We start from the raw sequence: 19,782 nt of genomic DNA on the forward strand, positions 1-19,782 counted from the left end.
GGAAGAGCAGCACAGTCTAGGAAAGGCAGAAATATTCCACAGAGATTTAATCCCCAAATCAAATCTAGCAGAGAGGATTTCTCCTTGCCCCCAGACGCAGAAGGCAACAGCCAGAACATGAATCCAACTGGGTGAGCAGCCAAGAGGGAGAGCAGTGTGGACACTTTAGAGCCAAGCAAAACTGGACAAGTCACTGCTTTTGCTCCAGGCTTGGCAAAGCCAGGCAGACTTCAGCACATCTCTCTCCTCCACTGGGACATCGGGCTTTGTTGTTGCCTGATTTATAAAAGGAGTTTGGTGTTTTGCAATCATAGAATCAACCAGGTTGGAAGAGACCTCCAAGATCATCCAGTCCAACCTAGCACCCAGCCCTATCCAATCAACTAGACCATGGCACTAAGTGCCTCATCCAGTCTTTTCTTGAAGACCCCCAGGGACGGTGCCTCCACCACCTCCCTGGGCAGCCCATTCCAATGGGAAATCACTCTCTCTGTGAAGAACTTCTTCCTAATATCCAGCAAAGAAAAAATCCAGTAAGAAAAAACCACCCCAGTAATAGAGGCCTAAAAGCAAACCCAAATTGCCACCATTTCCCTTTTTAAACCCTGTTTGGAAACAAACAAAAGGCATAAAAGGCTTTTGAAACCTGTATCACTTAAGACACTTTTCCCCGTGCCAGCCCCTTGTCCCTGTCCTCCCACAGGCACAAGTGCCAGGCACACATGCTCCTCCCTGCCTCTGCATGGGGATCCTGGAGAAGCTACCAGACAGAGAATGATCTGCACAACAAGGACTTGCATTTCCTTTTGGAGGTGTTTTCCCTGTCATAACTCCCTTGTGTGCTTATTTACCAGGCTGGCTTGGGGACACTAAACATTAGTGCATGTTGAACAAGACCTTAGGGACTTCTTCCAAGGAAAGGTCAGCAGCAGCCACTGAGTGCTACCATGTCATTGAACCTCCATCACCCCTGGACCACCTCCACCCACTGGACCACCAGTGGAAAGAAAACCATCACAGAGGCACAAGTTCCAGCTCGTTCACCTCTCAATTTTTAGTTTGACTAACAAAACCAACTCTCCTTTGCACCCTGCAGACAGTCAAGCCATGCTGGGACTTGGTCCCTTTAGTAAGAATGCTAGAAAGCATCTATGTTGTAGTGCACAGGCACTTGAGCAGACTTTAAATCCAGCCAGCAAGGGTATTGGAAGAAGTTTAGCCAGAGCAGCCAGAGGTCCTGAGCAGTGGCTCAGCTGCCAGAGGAGTCATTGGCCCCAGTGTGCCCAGAGTGACATGCAGCAGTTAATGCCCCTCTTCTGTTCTATTTTCCCAGAATTATAGAGCCAAAAGCAAGGGTGCTTAAATGCAACACCCACCTGCTCCTCAGCCAAAGCCCTGCTCTGAGGTTCAAAACTTTGCCTTTAAGACCAGTTCACATAGCTGGGCTCTGCTACAACAAAATCAGGCAGGAAACAGTTTGCTGGGGCCACTTGTTTAGATCTTTCCCCTTCCTGCACCCAGACAAAAGCTTTATCTTTCAAAAAAACAGAGACAAACCAAAAAAAAAACCAACAAAAAGAAAAAAGGAATGGGAATGGCACTCTCACATAGACACACACTCCCTTCCTCCTCCTCCTCCTCCTCCTCCTCCTCCTCCCAGAACAGCCGCAGCCCGGTGCCAAGACGTTCACCTGGGATGCGAGAGGGGCCACGGTCAGCCGACGAGTGCAGAAATGGCAGTGACAGTAAACCATGCCCAGTGAAGAATGGGAGATATTACAAGGATGATAGTAAATATCTAAATGAGCCTCTGAGGAGAGAAAACAAACCAAACCATGAAATGTTCAGCAGCAGCACCATCAGCATCCAAGGGCAAGGTCTCTAACCTCTCTGCCGGGCTGTCGGGCTCAATGAAACGGACGAGAGGAGGGGAGGAGAGGGTTTCGGTAGCGAAGATGCCTCCCTGCAGCTGAAGTCCGAAGCCATTCAAAGGGTCTCCCCTGAGCACCACCTCTGTCATCTCCGTGTGGACTATCTGCCCACCAGGACCCACCGTGCTGGAGGCCAGCGACACTAAGAGGAGAAGAGATGCAGAGGGTCAGGGTAGCCATGGTCAGCATAGACTTGGTCACAGACCTCGGTCTGGCAGTGGTGGGGACACTAATCAAGGATGCACTGACAGGGCTGAACTAATCACAGCTCACAGGATGTTAGGGGTTGGAAGGGACCCAAGGAAATCATCCAGTCCAATCCCCCTGCCACAGCAGGACAATCCTATCTAACACAGATCACACAGGAACACATCCAGACAGGCCTTGACAGTCTCCAGAGAAGGAGACTCCACAACCTCTCTGGGGAGCCTGTGCCAGTGCTCTGTGACCCTTACAGTAAATAAGTTCCCCCTTGTGTTGAGGCAGAACCTCTTTTGCTGCAACTTACACCCATTGCTCCTTGTCCTATCCAAGGGAACAAGTGAGCAGAGCCTGTCCCCTCTCTCCTGGCCAGCCTTCAGATAAGTGCTCCTATCCTAGCTAGCAGTCAATGGTAAGCACAACTGTGCTGGTTTGAGGCTAACTGGAATGTTTTAGTGAGAGAACTTAGATCACTGGCTGTGAAAAGAAAACAATGATGACATCTGTATTATCCATTGGTTTGCTGAGAGGGATAAAAAGCCACAACACAAACAACCTTCCCTCACTTAGTCTGCTCTGTGTTGCTGGATCTAATCGCTCTGGTCTGTGACTATGCTCCCTTAAGTCACTTCTCCTTTGATCTGCTCTAATACCTCTTCTCTGATCTCAGCTAACTATTACCACTTAAGCTTTGCTGGCTTTGTAAGCTTTGCTTGCTTTTGTTATTGTCTGTCTGAGATAGAGAGGCAGGAAAAAAGGGCAGGTGGAGGGAGTAGCTTTGAACCCTCCTGAGCAGTTTTCTTTGCCCAGGAGGGAGTTTGGATTTCTGCATTATTTCTACTTTGAATATGGTTGTAAATACTTGTAAATGTTGTATCCATATGCTTGTAAATTTTGCCCTGCTGTAAATACAGCTTCATCTCACCTCCAAGCTGTCTGAGCTGGTCTGGTAAACTCCAAATGGTGAGGGGGAGAGAGTTCCTAACCCACGTGAACAATGCAAGCATGCAAGCCCCATCCTACCCAGAGCCAGCCAGCCTCCACTCTTACGTGAGCTCTTGTGCTCCTTCTTCTTCTGTCTCCTCCTCAGCATGGTGGTGCGGGGGCTCATGGGGTGGGAGCTGCGAGGTAGCGTGTTCGAGTTCTGGCAGGGGAAGCCCTGCGCGTTCATGGTGGGAGATGAGAAGTTGGCAGCCATCAGAGCTGAGGGAACACAGAGCATGTTAAAGATGTGCACAGCAAAGCGTGGCAGTGGATTGACCTAATGCAATCATCAAATACCCAATGTGATCATCAGACACCTAATGCATGCTGGCTAGCTCCATCTTCCAAGCTCCAAAGCAGCTTCATTCAGGGGAAGGTGCTTTGTTTCTGAACAGAGGTTTAGCTTGCAGCAGTGCTTGGTATAGTCACTGCAAAACATCCTAAGAAACAAAATGATCTCTGGCTTCAGTGGTCTTCATAACAACAGGCACAGCTGTAGGGCTGAAGGCATGAGCTGCTTTGAGGAGAAAGGTGTCTGCTAGACACACAGATTCTCCTTCACTAGAATGTTTTGGGCTGGTTTTGTTGCAGATACTTGGCTAAGTAACATCTCTAAAATGTGGGGCGTGAGAACCTTGTCCTGGGCTTGCAGCTACAGGAGAGCTGACCAGGCCTGGACTCCAGATGGAGACAGCTCTCTGGTGTGCAGTGATTCCAGTGACTGGGCTGCATGTTACTGCAGCATCTAGGCCACCAACAAATGCATCGTGGATGCAGCACAGCCAGCATCAGCTTGGCACAATGGCATCAATGACGCTTAAATACATATAAAAGAGAAACTTGAGCTGGTGGCAATGAGGCTACCTTGTTTACTTTCCAACATTCAGACAGAACAATGTTTCCTCTTCCCTCTCTCACTGCCATAAGACAAGAAATCTGGGGCTGCAGAGAGCTTGCTTCCTGCAGGAGGCAGATCTATAGGTTGTGAAGCAGCCACAATGCAGCAGGAAGATGCTGTGTGGCCCCAGAGCTGAGCTGGGTGCATTATCGTATCAAGTTTCCACACATCAACAGAGATGTCCTCCTTGTCCCACAGCAACTAATTTTTGCTGTAAGAAACCAGGCACTGGGGTCTGGGGTTAGAGGATGGGTGGGACTGTGACTCTGCCCAGCACACCACTCTTGCTGCAGTTACCAAAGCTGTGTGTGCTAGGCTGCAGATACTGATTTGATATCTCAGCACTGGACCCACGGAAACAAACCTCCAGGTGACCGAGGAGGAAATCAGTGACAAGCCAGGCTATGGAGCTGGGGATGAAGGAGATAAAGGGACACAAGGAGAATGCACAGGTGTAAGGAGGGGGATAACACCATGTACTGAGGTTACATTTGCAGTAATCCTGTCCAGACGTCTGGTTCCAAGTGGGTGTCTTACAGTGCCCGGGGTGGTGGGTGTGACAGTAATTGACACAGGGATCCCAGCAGTGGTGGTGGTCACTCTTCTGCACTTTGACTGATGGCATCCAGGAGAGCACAGTTCACCATGGGCAGGGAGGAGAAGCAAGAAAAAGAAAAGGTAAGAAGTGTAAGCCAGGAAATTGTTCAGAACAGCCTGAGAGAGGCTTTGAACGAGCCAGGACCCAACCAGTGTGTCAAGCACCAGCAGCAAAAACACATCCCCACGTAACCTCATGACATTTGATGCAAAGTGGCAGAAATCCACCCCTTCCCCACAAAAAGCCCTGCATCCTGAGCCAACAGCCTGACTAAGCCATGCTGACAGCATACAGATGTCATTATCATTTGCAGTCTGTTGTGCAACGTGCAGAAGCTCCCTCCAGCCACAAGTTCTCCACAGAGGCCATCAGTGTTATCCAACAGCACCGGTGAAACTTCCTCGTGCTATTTTCCACCTTGCTGATGGAGCTGTCCTCCCAGGGACAAGGCAAAATGCCTTCTGCACATGCCAAGGACTGCTTTGAGCACTTGACTTGGCTGCACTGTTGATTGTTAGTGGCTGCTCTTGGCCAGGAACGCACATATGGATGGATGAAAAGAGAGGAGTAGCGGAGGTCTGCCTCCAGCTCACCAGAACAAAAGCAATTACAGAGGGCCACTGACACAGGAGAAGACGCCAACGGTGTGGCAAACATTATTAAATTAAAACATGGCATTGACATGGCAGACACTGTTCATGGGCACAAAACTGCTTTAACTTCAACCTTAATCCCAGCCCAGCCAATGCTGTTACTGTGTGACATCCATCATCTGGAAATCCTTCGTTCCAGGAAGTGTGGCTCTGGGACATCAAGTCAGAATGCCACAAGTCTCCTCTGAAGTGCCTTAAACACCCTCCCAGGCATAGGTCACTTGTCTGCTCTGACATCCACTTTACCTCTAGACAGCACAGGGTCAGGTTGGTTTTCCCTGCCCAGCAGCATTGGGTTTTCCCTCCTGAATCTCTTCACCATGCTGTCTAAATCAATTTTATTCCAAAAGGAACTTCTTTCTAATGAGCAAGACTGCAAGTATCTGTTTCATTCAGCTCAGCCTGAATGGCATCCCACAGCAAAGCACGATGGCAACAACAGCTTGTTCCAGAGCTCTTAATCTCACAGCCACTCACACTGACTGGCAATCACTCTCCTAGAATGAGACCTAACCTCCAGGCTCTGCATCCTTCAAGAGGGCAGAAATGCTACCAGAGCTGAAACTAAAAGAGCTTCCCAAGGGTGGAAACAGTTTATTTGGTGAGTCCACCCAGAGATGTCATCTAATGACATCTGTTAGTGCCTTTATCCATTTTGTGTGCATACATCATGGGCTTCAAATCATTTAGGTCAGCTTTTCCAACCAGTACAGTGGTTATATTTAGTCTTTGCTAAACACATAGTGAGTTTAGCACTCAGTCTAACAAGCTCTTAGAAAAACATCCTTCCAGCACTGGGGTTTCTATTTTGTGGATTTAAGAGTAAAGTCAGAGCCAGGCACCCCTTAAAAACAAAAATCAAAGTAATAAATGGAGCTGTATCAAGAGAATAAGAAAGTTGTTAATAAAATGAAGCACTCTGAACACGAGGAACAGAGCTTATGGGCACAAGCACAAAGTAATTTAATCCATTTATAGTAATTAAATCTCTCCCTTTTGTCTATACATTCACAGCTCCTCTCTGACAACAGAAAACAGTGCCTTTGAAACTCATCTGTCAGTGCACTGGGGAAGAGAAGAGATTTTGGACAATTCTGTGATAAAAAACCTACAACAGCCTTCCTCCAGCTTTCACACATCATCCCTGCCTGAGGGAACCCATCCATCCCAGCACTGCTCCTGGGCACCATCCGCTCCCGTTGATGTGGTGAGCAGGGCATAATCCTCCCACTACCTCTCCAAATGCCCCCAGAGACACAGAGAAAGCAGACTCAGTTTGACAAATCCCAGGCTTCGGCATTAGAGCACACTTTTACATGGCTGCTGCAGCTTCAGATCCCTCTCCAGCTCCTCAAGGACCAGGTTTTGATTGCATGAGAAGCCACTTAAAAAAATAGATAATGACAGGCCCCATGCAGGCACACACTGGAAGGAGTCACTAATGCCAGTGCTGAAGGGATGTGGCTGCATGAGCAACACAGATGCTTTCCCCAGGCTCCCCTCTCTTGCCAACCACAACAGTTTGCTTTTGCATGGCCCATTTTTCTTTACCCTCCTGCTTGCTTCCCTAAACTCAGAAAAAGCAGCCTGTGGAGCTGGCACTCACTATCTGGAGCAGAAGAGAGTGTCCCTCCCAGGTCCAAACGCAGTTTGTCAACTTTGGCAGTTCCTGGGCTGCTCACCATGGGCTGCATGGTGCTGTGGCTGGTGACACCAGCACTGCTGGTGAGCACTGCTTTGTGAGCTGCTCCTCCTCACTCAAAGTGCTCTCCTTCACAGAATGTTAGGAATTGGAAGGGACCTTCACAGATCATCTAGTCCAACTCCCCTGCCAGAGCAGAACCACCTAGAGTAGGTCATACACGAATATGTCCAAGCAGGTTTTGAATGTCTCTGGTGAAAGAGACTCCACAACCTCTCTGTGCAGCCTGTTGCAGTGCTCTGTCACCTGCAGAGTGAAAGGGTTTTTCCTTATGTTCATATGGAACCTCCTGTGCTCCAGCTTGCACCCATTGCCTGTTGTCCTGCCACTGGACATCCCCACACTCTCTTTTCATATATTTATAAACACTAATGAGAACACCCCCCAGCCTCTTCCTCCTAGCTAGAGCCCCAGCTCCCTCAGCCTTTCCACTCCCTTAACCATCTTTGCCAGTCTGCACTGAATTCTTTCAGTCAATTCCCTGCCCTTCAACTGAGGGGCCCAGAACTGAACACAGTATTCCACATGCAACTTCACCAGGGCAGAGTAGAGGGGAAGGAGAACCTCCCTAGACCTAAGAACCTCTCTCTCCTTCCTGTCCCCATCACCTCCATCAGCACTGGTGGAGGTTCAAGCCCAAGCACTATCTCAAATCACACACCTCTGGCTTCTAAGAGACATATTGTTTACCTGGACCTGAGCAAGGACTTTGACACTGTCCCACACCACATCCTGGTCCCCAAGCTGGTGACACATGGGTTTGATGGGTGGGCCATGAGATGGATAAAGAACTGGCTTGATGGCTGCACCCAAAGAGTGGCTGTCAATGGCTCCATGTCCAAGTGGAGACCAGCGACAAGCAAAGTCCCTCAGGGATCAGTCCTGTTCAACATCTTTGTGGGTGCCATGGGCAGAGGCACTGAGTGCAGCCTCAGCAAGTTTGCTGGTGACACCAAGCTGTGTGGAGCAGCAGACAGGCTGGAGGGAAGGGATCCATCCAGAGGGACCGGGACAAGCTGAAGAGGTGGGCACAAGCTAACATCATGAGGTTCAACAAGACCAAGTGCAGTGTCCTGCATCTGGGTTGGGGCAATCCCTAGCACAAACCCAGGCTGGGTAGTGAGTGGCTGGAGAGCAGCACTGCGGAGAGGGAATTGCAGGTGCTGGTGGATGAGAAGCTCAACATGAGCCAGCAGTGTGCACTTGCAGCCCAGAAAGCCAAGCAGAGTCTGGGCTGCAGCAGGAGAAGTGTGGCCAGCAGGTGGAGAGAGGTGATTCTCCCTCTCTGCTCCACTCTGCTGAGACCCCACCTGGAGTCCTGCATCCAGCTCTGGAGCCCCTATGACAAGAAGGATGTGGACGTGCTGGAGTGTGTCCATAGCAGGACCACTGGGAAGGCTGCAGCAGCTCTGCTGTGAGCACAGACTGAAAGAGTTAGGTCTGTTCAGTCTGGAGAAGAGGAGGCTCCCAGATGACCTTCTTGTGGCCTTCCAGGATCTGAAGGGGGCCTACAAAAAAGCTGAGGAGGGACTTTTGAGGCTGTCAGGGAGTGACAGGACTAGGGGGAATGAAGCAAAGCTGGAGGTGGGGAGATTTAGGCTGGACGTGAGGAGGAAGTTGTTGAGCATGAGAGTGGTGAGAGCCTGGAATGGGTTGCCCAAGGAGGTGGTTGAGACCCCATGGCTGGAGGTGTTTAAGGCCAGGCTGGATGAGGCTGTGGGCAGCCTGCTCTAGGCTTAGGGTGTCCCTGTCCATGGCAGGGGGGGTTGGAACTGGCTGCTCCTTGTGGTCCCTTCCAACCCTGAGTGATTTTATGATTCTATGAGGCATCCTTCACACGTTAAAGAACTTAGCCAAAAGTGGGATCAGGTGTTACAGCCCTTGCTATCCATATGTTGCAGTTACTCTCCCAAGTTTGTGTTCTCTAGTTCTGCCACAGCAAAGTGATCTGACGTATGAAAGCTTGGGTAAAAAGGCTCTGAACACATCAAGCTGCCCTTTCATAAATCCTCTTTCTCTCAAGCTGCTGCTGAATGCATATATTCTAAATGAAGATTAGGACCAGGGCACTAATGGAAGGAGAAGAGTGCTTCACTGTAACAGCCATTGAAAAAGGATTATAGCTTTCTATTTTTCCTTGGGCACAAAGGTCAAGTCATCTATCCTCCTTGTTAAACTGCTTTAATTCTGCACAAATTGGACTGGACATGTAAGAGATTTATTTCTAGACATGGAGATGTTATTAGATTTTGTGTTTCATTGCAGCATGTTAAAGAGACAACATAGATGTTTTCCTCCTTTCCCCAAATCACCCTAGAAGAGAATGCAAAGAAGATGCTGTGCTGAGAGCTGCTGTGCACCATTATGAAAATGCATGTCTCTGAGAGACAAGAGATTGAAAATGCCTGCAAAATGGGCTGGTACTGAGCAGCCACACTTAAAACACCTGAATTATGAAACCACTGCTACTGACTGTAACAAAAATGCAGCCAAGAGTTGCAACAAATTGCCTAGGACTGAGGCTATGTTCACAATGAAGTGTATATGACAGCTTGAGTCAGCATCTCATGTGGAAGGAGAAACTAAAGGTGGGCGATAATGATGCTTACTAGAGTGAATTCCTAATGACATTTAGAGGCATTTTGGGCTTGGTTTCACTGGAGACAGACTGGTTTTCCCCAGTATTTCTTTGGAGGAGGTGGTGGAAACCAGCAGCTACAGATGCATTCATTCTAACCTTGGCTGCTTGAGCACAGCTGTCTTTCAAACAGCCTGGAAGATGAACACTCAGGTTACTGCTTTGTCTCCTAAGGAAGTTCAGTAGGACCCTGCCTAGCTACTGACATGTCCCTCACAGAGCATTACCAGCCATCAGCAAATGAAAACATTCACCAGCACCAAGGTTGTTTTCCTCCCTCTCCATCAAAGTCTCTTATCTGAGGTACGGAGGAAGTGGCTTGCACAGCACTCAATGCTGAAAAACCCTGGGATTCCCAGCTCCAATTTCCTCATTCAAACACAGATGTTACCTTTTTTCCTATTCACATCCTTGAAGAGAAATGCATGTGATTAGATGATGCATCAAAACATTTCCCCCCCACACACACACACAGATGTCTCTCTTTGGAGTCAGTTGGCAGCACCTAATAGCCGCAAGAACTTCAGCATGGTCTTCAAGTGAGTTTTGAGGGCAACTAGTAGTGTCTGCACAGAGGACAAACCTGTTTCTGGAGGCTTCAAAGGCAGCCTGCTTTGGTGAACAGGTAATATCTCTAGCTTGACATTTTCTGAAGTGGCAGCTAAAAGTTGGGTGGCCTCTAACAAGGAGCAGTGCTCTGTGCTCGTGCCATCGATGGAGAGAATGTGGTCCCCAACACGCAGCGCACCACATCTGCAAGAGAAACAGCAAGAGGGCTCAGTATGAACATGGCCAAAATCCAGGTCCTTGCAGTTGAGAGCAGACACACACAAAATCTAGCTGTGGATTGTTGTGTGAATTCATGTGATTTGGCTTTTTTATAACTCCTTTTTTTTTTTGCTACCAATATGAACCTTAGGTTCATGCCTGAGTCAATGCTGCTGGTGGCTTAGGAAACATCTTTGAAGTTTTTAATAGTAACCACTCATAGCTACTCTGGATAGCTGAGGGCTCACCCAGCAGTGCAGTTGAGTCCTACAAGCCAGAAGTTCAGCTCAGCAGCATGACTAACCACAGCTAGGGCTGCATAACAGTCTGTCTTTCTGCAGCCCCAGGTGCACTAGCTGACTTGCCCGTCAGGAAAGGATGACTAGCTGACTTGCCCATCAGGAAAAGGCTTCAGCTGGAAGCTTCCAGAACAGGGTTTGGGTTTGTTTTGGGGTTTTTTTTTGCTATTCCACAGCTCCAGGGCAGTGAGATCTGAGGTCTTTAAAACAGAGCTCAGCTTTCACGTGCACTGAGTTACATTCATTCCTACTGACGAATGTCCACTGGGTTTGGGTCAGATATTTTTAGCATGCTTAGTGCTATGAACATGTGGATAGGAAAGGCAAAGAAGAATGGTATATAACTAACAAAAGGGAGGGTTGGGAAGTGGAGAAAGGAAAAGCAGAGCTAGAAGCAGCTTGTTCAGATCTGTACCTGTCCACCACGCTGGCTGGCTTGATCTTATCAATGACAATGACCTGCTTGTTCCGGTGTGTGGTGGTCGTCAGTGTGATTCCTAGCGTAGACCCTGGAGTCTTTGCTATTTCAACTAGCAAAGGACCTGAAGCATTTGCTACAGTATCTGCAAAACAAGAGAGCATCTGAAGACACTTCTCATGCAGCCTTTCCCATTTCTAAATGCAAGGGGTTGGCCAGCAGGATTGATTTGCCACCTACATCTGCAAGCTTGTAGTTTGGACATCCTGAAACTCCATCATGTGGTAACTTAAAAGCAAAATAGAATCAGGCAGGGTTGGAAGGGACCACAAGGAGCAGCCACTGCCAACCCACCTGACATGGGCAGGGACACCCTACCCTAGAGCAGGCTGCTTACAGCATCATCCTGATCTGTGAGGTCTCTTCCAACCCTGATGATACTGTGATACTGTGTGATCCAGCCTGGCCTTAAACACCTCCAGGGATGGGGCCTCAACCACCTCCCTGGGCAACCCATCCCAGCCTCTCATCACTCTCATGCTGAACAACTTCCTCCTCACATCCAGCCTGAACCTACCCATCTCCAGCTTTGCTCCATTCCTCACAAAGCAAAACTGCTTCTGCACAAAATCTCTCTGACAATGAAGTGCAGAGACACTACAACAATTCACTCAAGGAAACAACCTCCCCACCCCTTTTCTTGGGGTTCAATAGCAAGATCGAGGCAGAGATTGCTCACAGGTCATGCAGCAGTCTCAGCAGCAGCATCAAAAGCAGGAAAAAGGCAGCTCAGAAGGATGTTGCTGCTATAAGTTTCTTCCTAAACAAACAAAAATGAAAAGGCACAAAGAAACAAGATCTCCCTTTCTGAAGTACTCAGGAGTCTTCTGTGCTGACAACCAGCACACAAGTCAGTCATCTCCTGTGTGCTTCAGCACCAGCTTTGAAATGTCACCCTCACCTGCTTCTTCCAGCTCCTGCACTGCAACAGTGGGAGCAGAAACAGAGCACTACCTGGCCACAGGCTTACAGAAGCCTACTCTCTCCCATCAGACAACACTAGGGCAAGTTATGTTCAAAAGATGCATTTCTGCTTAATAGATGCTGTAAGTGAGACTATTTGTAATGGTTTGGGTGTTCCCTGCCCCCCCACACTTTAGAAATCACCCAGACTAGACTCAGCCTGCTCTGGGAACATGAATGAAGCTTATTATTTACAGCTAGGACAATATACAAGCAGATATTTACAGTATAGACAGTTATAGACAGAAACACACAAGGTAATACAGAAACACAACAGCCCTCCCAGAAACCTGAGTCCCCAGGAGGGGCTCTCAATGCCCCTTCACCTTCCCCCTACCCCTCTCAACCTTACCCCAGTCCCAAGGAAGAATGGAGGTTTGGCCAGGGGGGTTAGGAAGCAAAGTGGATTAGTCAAAAAATGGAGGGTGAGGTTAGAGAGTGAGATGCAGCTCAGCCAGCAGCAGAAGTGAGAGTGGTGATCTATGTTTTGCTTTTTGTTATCATACATGTCAGCAAGCCTATGAGTGAAGTAGACATCACCATTGTTTTACTTTCACAGCCTGTAATCTAATTCTGCTCACCAAAACATTCTTGGCTGCTTCAATCTAGCACACTACGGAACCCCTACAAAGTTGCACCTGCTAGCATAAGCCTGTGCCATTCCTAATTGTCTCTTCTGAGAAAGGGGGAGGATAAAGAAAGCCTGTGACAGAAATTCCCTCCACCATTACACAGATTTGCTTCCAGATTACCTACAGCCATCATAGAGAGACTGGTTTTATGAACTTATTATCACCAGCAGACATCCCACAACCAGTAACCCCTGTAGAGCTTGACCCTCTTACGAAAGCACTTCATGGAAACCCAACCATCCACTTTGAAGGAAAGGCCAACAGAGCCCTCTGAGAGTTTGATGCCTCTTCAGCCCTTAATTATTCATAGCAAGGCTTTCTCTTCCAAAGCTGGGCTTTGCTAAAAATGCTGATGTTACTTGGCTCCAGAACTTGATGCACAGCTCCTTCTTATTCTCCCATAAACAGGAGAATTAATGCAGACCTCAGAAACTAAGCCTCAGCAAGGTCTTTTCTGGGATTTGTGGAAGATGTTGAGTCTCTGAAGACAGAAATTTCCCTTGAGGATCAGCCAGGAGGTGTTCAGGCTCTGGTCTACTCACAGCATCCCTTTTGCTGGAGAAAGAAGGAGGAGGAATGAGCTATGCTAAGGTATGCAAGTTTCAAATGAAACGTTGTTTATTCTCTGTTGAAAAGGACCACTGGGGAGATGTGGAAGCCCGAGTTCAATCTAAAGATGCACAAAGCAGCCAGCTAAGGCCTGAGGAAGGTGCACTTAAGCTTGAGTTTGCACCAGGAGACTGAGGACCTCTTCCAACAGCAAGCAGATGGTTTTGCAGCCTGTGTGTATCCAGCACATACCCTCTGAGGGGACACACAGAGCCATATTCCTCCAGCTGAGGGGAAGGACATAGGAAAACACAACCATGACAAAACCTTGCTGGAGTGGTAGCCCTTTCTTTGACAGGAAAATGCCTGCTCCTCTCAGGTTTTATGCAGCTTCTTGGCTTTGCCAAGTGTTTCCCAGGGAGGTCTTGGCAAGCTGGTGAGGAGATTTAGGTAGGTGCTTCCATATCAGAACCTGAGTTATCCATAAGACAACACAGTCCTGCTACCAGCCCACAGTCCCTCCTCCCACTGCACACAGTGCATGCCACCTCATCATCCCTTTTAATTCCCATCTCCAGTGGCATAGATGAAAACTGCTCCAAATCCATTTTATGGAGGTGTTTGTTGAGGAAATACCAGCCAAGGCTCTATGAATTGGTCTAGGAAAAGAACTGGCTCAAATCAAAGGTCAGGAGTCTGCTATTCAGCAGTATCTGTGAGGCATGATTAATGCAGGGCTATAACACTGCAGCTAATTTAAAGAGAGACATGGAGAGGCCATGGAACAACCTTACTGAAGGGAGTCATCGAACCATAGAATCAACCAGATTGGAAGAGACCTCCAAGCTCATCCAGTCCAACCTAGCACCCAGCCCTGTCCTATCAACTAGACCATGGCACTAAGTGCCTCATCCAGGCTTTTCTTAAACACCTCCAGGGATGGCAACTCCACCACCTCCCTGGGCAGCCCATTCCAATGCCAATCACTCTCTCTGCCAACAACTTCCTTCTAACACCCAGCCTAGACCTCCCCTGGCACAACTTGAGACTGTGTCCCCTTGTTCTGTTGTTGGTTGCCTGGCAGAAGAGACCAAGCCCCACCTGGCTACAACCTCCCTTCAGGTAGTTGTAGACAGCAATGAGGTCTGTCCTGAGCCTCCTCTTCTGCAGGCTGCACACCCCCACCTCCCTCAGCCTCTCCTCATAGTCAGCTGGTGCCCCTGCTTTGGCACCATGTTTCTGTGCCATCGAGCACAGCTGCAACCTCACCAGCATCTGTGGAAAAGGCACCTGCAGCTCTCCTGCCTTCCACAGCACATCTCACCTTACTTGGAGCAAGACCCTTTCGTGCATACCCAGAGAGTCTAACCAGCTGTTCTGCAAGCTCAGCATGCACAGAGGGCCAAAAATGCCCCCATGGCAGAGGCAGCACCACTGAGTTCACTATGGCTACAGCAGCTCCAGGGTGCTGTCACCAAGGAACAGAAACCCCTCTGTGTGCACACACTGCCTTGCTGTGGCTCTGCAGATTTTCATGGCAGGGTTGGGAAGAGTTTGGCAAGCTATGGATGCTGCTTCCCAGAGGAGGGTGGCACCATTTTACAAACTGGGAAGCTGAGGCAGAGCTGACACATAACTTGCCCAGAAACACACACATCTCTCTAGTGGCTAGTCAGGGTCCAGAAGATCCATTGTCTTTTGCTGGGTGAACAGCATTACATCTCCTGACATTGCCTGGGGGAAAGCATGCTTGCTGTCCTCATCCATCTTCAGAAACAATAGTTCTAGGAACCAAATACACCCTTAAGCACTCCATCTTTTTGAAGACATCTGCTCTTTTTAGGTGGCATTACCTAAATGAATAGGATTATGCTGGTTTGAAGCTAATTGGACTATTTTAATGAGAGAAATTAGATCACTGGTTGTGAAAAGAAAACAATAATGAAGTCTGTGTCATTCAGTGGTTTGCTAAGCAGGATAAAAAGCCAAAATAAAAACAAATTTCCCTCATTCTGTTGTGGGACGTTGCCATGTTTGTTTCTCCTTTGATCTCATCTTGCATCTCCTCCCCCTCTACTCTGCCCTGGTGAGACCTCATCTTGAATACTGTGTTCAGTTTTGAGCTGCCCAGTTGAAGAGGGACAGGGATCTGCTGGAGAGGGTCCAGTGGAGGGCTTCGAGGATGATTAGGGGACTGGAGGGCATGAGGAGAGGCTGAGGGACCTGGGGCTGCTTAGTCTGGAGAAGAGAAGACTGAGAGGGGATTTAATAAATGTTTATGAGTATCTGAGGGCTGGCCAGGAGTGGGGGACAGGCTCTGCTCACTGCTCCCTGGGATAGGACAAGGAGCAATGGGTGTAAGTTGCAGCACAAGAGGTTCTACCTCAACACAAGGGGGAACTTCTTGACTGTAAGGGTCACAGAGCACTGGAACAGGCTCCCCAGAGAGGTTGTGGAGTCTCCTTCTCTGGAGCCTTTCAAGGCCTGTCTGGATGTGTTCCTCTGTGATCTGTGTTAGATAGGATTGTCCTGCTGGGGCAGGGGGGTTGGACTGGATGATCTCCTTGGGTCCCTTCCAACCCCTGACATGCTATGAGCCTGTGATCTCCCCTCTAATCTTGGCTAGCAACTAATATGTAAAGCTTTGCTGCTTTCTGGTTCTGTTCACCTGTCTGAGAGAGAGAAGGAGAAAGAGAGGGTAGCTTTGAGCCCTTCTGGGCAGTTTCTTTGTCTGGGAGGGAGTTTGGATTTCTGTATTATTTCTAACTTGTACATAATTGTAAGTAGTTGTAAGTGTATTGTGCATATATGCTTGTAACTTTAGCTTCATCTTACTTCCAAGCCATCTGAGCTAGTCTGGTAAATTTCATATGGGAGGTGGGGGGAGAGTTCCTAACCCACATCAAGGATAAATGAACAGAAGCAGTATCAGCAACCCTGGCCTGGATCAATTAACATCTGCCCCCACATCTTGCATTATTTTCTTTCCACACCCAAGTTCCAGCCATTTCAAAATGTTCAGGTGGAAATTCAGCAGGTGACTCACTTGAGGTCTGATCGACACTGCAACCTTTTCCATCAGAAAAGAGAGAGGAAAGCCTACCAACATTTGCTCCAGTACTACCAATCCCATCAGTCTGTACACATGGCTGACCCAAGGAAAACACAAAGCCCTGTGCAAAACTTGCTCACTCCCCTGCTCCTGATGGGTGCTCACCAGTATCATGAGACACACAAAGGAGACAGTCTGCTCTAGGCAGTGTAGAAGGTGCAGGTGAGTTGGTTGCCCCACCAAAGATGAGGGATGGAAGGTGTTTTCTAAAAGATCTTTCTCTCAGCAGCTTATCTGGAAGAAAATATTGTGGGAGGTTTTTCCTTCTGTGATTTTTCCCTTGAGCCTCCCTTGGCTTTGCTCAGCTCCCTAAGGAGGGATGGTTCTTGTAACTAAGCTGGAAAGTATTGTGATCATTTGCCTGGGGAATAAGTGAGGTGTTCTGGTAGGGGTGATCATTTCCCTGCTGTGATGTACTCTGGGGGAGAGAAGGAAAATGGAAAACCTCCTAGAAAAGCCAAACCAGGGAGTTATCCCCTGACTGACACAGCCCAGCAGCTCATGATCCACCCATCTTCATGGGCACACTAAGGAATCTGACTTCACAGGTCCCTCTTCAGGGACCTGTCACCTATCAGCAGACACCAAGGGGTCACCCATTTGTGGGACACTGCCAGCCCCCTAACTTCATCAAGAGAGCCTTGCAGGCCTAAAAATCTTCATCCTAAGAGTGAATGGGCAGAGGGGCAGCCAGGGTAAAGGGAAAGAAGGAGGTCACAGCAACTCACTTTGCTCATTTGTCATCACTGGCAGAAAGATCTCCCCCTCCACAAGTCACAACCCTAAAGGCTTGCAGCCCAGTGCCTCCTGTCGTGGCACACAGCTAATTCACAGAGTAACTATTCAAATGCCACCAGTTTCTGGCTGATCAGTGTCTTTGTTTTGTGGCTTTTCCATCCCCTCACCCCCTTTTTATTTTTCAGAAGGCCCATAAGATGGGGTGCCAGTATGGGAAAGCATCTGTTCATTGCAGCACTTATCTGGCATCAGCAAAGGGCAGAGCTCTTCCCGGTGCCCAATGGAGGCATGTGCCCAGTTTGCACTCCTTTTAAATGGAAATGGCAGATTAATGTAAAGTCTTCCAGTGGCCTTGAGAAATCCCAGGCAATTTGATTAAAAGCCTGCTGTGGCCTCATCCTGTGCTGGCTGTGCTGGAAGCCTGGCAGCCAGGCACGCTCGGTGCTGAAGGCAAGCAGCTGCCGCATCCCTCGCACGGAGAGCCAGGCTGGCCTGATGTAGCTCATCCTCAGCACACAGTTCTGGCTGGGAAACCACAAAGCCAGGGGAAACACTGTGGTTCAACACTTCACCCCAGAAACCCTGGTCTCTCACCAAGGACAGGTGGAGAAAAGCAGCTTTTCCTCCTCGAGGATCAGCCCCTCAAGCCTAGTGTTTATGGCTGCACCAGAGAGCAAGCATGATGAAGCTCCATTTGCCCTGGGGATGAACAGGTCAAGCACAACTTTATGGTGCTGCCCCCAGCCCTCATAATGAATCAAGTCAACTGTGTGGACAAGTTTTCAAAATGACATTTAGGAGAGCTCCCTTCAGGCTGCTAACATTCCCACACTACTTTCAGCACCTGCTCTTCTCTTCCCTTATCTTCTTGTGGCTGGTAAAGAGAATATCTGTAACAGTTATGGTGTGGGGATGATGCACTCCTCTCCCATTGCAGTTATGAGCTGTTGCCTGGCAAAGCTGTCTGCAGAGATTGTTTTAAGCTGCATATTCTGCATCATCTTGCCCTAAAAGAAAGCAGGGCAAGTACATCCCTTTAAAGGGCTGGGGAGAAGCATTCTCTAGGCAGAAAGTATATTTGAAAGGGGTTGGTTTTATATCTCAGGAAACATCCAGCTGTGGTCCACTGTAGGGAAACACAAGATGGAGAAACACTGCCTAAAAGCCTGCCATCACTGTTTTAAGTGAGGGAGTTACTCAAGAAAAAACAGCAAGGCACCTTCAAGGCTATTTTTGCTCCATGTCAGGTTTTAAAACAATCAGCTTTCTGCAACGTAGGCACCATGGGGCCAGACAAGCAACACCACCCAAAAAAAGCCCATTTCTCATGCCCCATTAATTGCTTGCTACTGTTCAGACATGACAGCTCAGGGCAAAATCCTTCCTTAACCTCAGCTTCCTCCTCCCCTGGCAGGGCTGCCAGCCTATGAGGCTAGGACTGGACATCTCTTACTGACTGCTGCAGAGTGGCCATGATCTTAATCATATAGATGGAGAGAAAACAGTTTGGATTTCTCTTCTCCATGAGTTTCCTCTTTTTCATGAATACCAGCCAGCTTCTACAGAGAAGATGCTCCTATAGCATGGCAGAAGCGAGGTAATGTGCAGGCAGCTGCTGAGAGATCAGGTTTTCCTTCCAGCTCTCCCAGCACAGTATGTGTCTACCTGGCATATGGCTGCCCAGGTCCTGGCAGCCTCCTCCTGTGCTAGTCTGAAGCAGGCTAGAATGTTTTGGCGAGAGGAACTATGTTACAGGCTGTGAAAGGAAAACAGTGGTGATGTCTACTTCACTCATAGGCTTGCTGAGATGTATAGGAACAAGAAATAAAAACATAGATAACCACTCTCACTTGGGCTACTGGCTGAGCTGCATCTTACTCTCTAACCTCACCCTCCATTTTGGACTAATCCACTTTGCTTCCTAACCCCCCTGGCTAAACCTCCATTCTTCCTTGGGACTGGGGTAAGGTTGAGGGGGGTAGGGGGAAGGTGAAAGGGTGGTCGAGAGCCCCTCCTGGGGACTCAGGTTTCTGGGAGGGCTGCTGTGTTTCTGTATTACCTTTTACCTTGTATATTTCTGTATGTAACTGTCTATACTGTAAATATCTGCTTGCATACTGTGCTAGCTGTAAATAAAAGCTTCATTCAATTTCCAGAGCTGGCTGAGTCTAGTCTGGGTGATTTCCAAAGTGTGGGGGGGCAGGGAACACCCAAACCTTCACACCTCCCCATGGCCACATTTGGAGAGTTTCCACTGAAAGGAAGGGGAAAGCCTGGGAGAAGGAGACTCCAAAGGAAGGAGAAAGCCCTCAAGGGGTGGCAAGAAGAATTCCATTATCTGGATACAACCCTCTTGAACATGCAATGAGTTCTGTCATTCTCAGCTCTTTTTCCTTGGGGATGACCAAGCAGAAAACAATCTGATATCACAGACTCCTCACTGGACTCGAGACTTCGGTGTACTGCTTGCAGAAAAGACTCCAACCTAGTCCATCTTGCCCCTCCCACGGAGGCAGAAACCCCTCTGGAGACATATACACAACCTCACAATCTTATGCACAGCTCAACCAACTTCCAGCTCTGACACAGCTTTGGACTCTGCGGTAACTTTAAACTCGTTACTGACACTCCCTGCAGG

General features: G+C 48.5%; 1 protein-coding gene across 9 annotated transcripts in view; it reads right to left on the reverse strand.

Annotated features, from left to right (window-relative positions):
• GRIP2 (glutamate receptor interacting protein 2) overlaps positions 1-19,782 on the reverse strand; it is a 348,398-nt gene that overhangs the window by 47,825 nt on the left and 280,791 nt on the right. For 7 of the 9 annotated variants that reach the window (XM_064156872.1, XM_064156873.1, XM_064156868.1 and 4 more), the window contains exons 8-12: positions 11,088-11,235; positions 10,189-10,358; positions 4,495-4,629; positions 3,183-3,335; positions 1,887-2,073 (exon numbers count right to left, since the gene is read on the reverse strand). In XM_064156872.1, coding sequence (XP_064012942.1) covers positions 1,887-2,073; positions 3,183-3,335; positions 4,495-4,629; positions 10,189-10,358; positions 11,088-11,235 — 793 coding nt within the window. The remainder of the gene's footprint in view (positions 1-1,886; positions 2,074-3,182; positions 3,336-4,494; positions 4,630-10,188; positions 10,359-11,087; positions 11,236-19,782) is intronic. The other 2 variants (XM_064156865.1, XM_064156871.1) reach the window with 1 other exon arrangement.

This window comes from Pogoniulus pusillus, chromosome 16 (genome assembly GCF_015220805.1).
Source record: "Pogoniulus pusillus isolate bPogPus1 chromosome 16, bPogPus1.pri, whole genome shotgun sequence".
Taxonomy (NCBI): Eukaryota; Metazoa; Chordata; class Aves; order Piciformes; family Lybiidae; genus Pogoniulus; species Pogoniulus pusillus.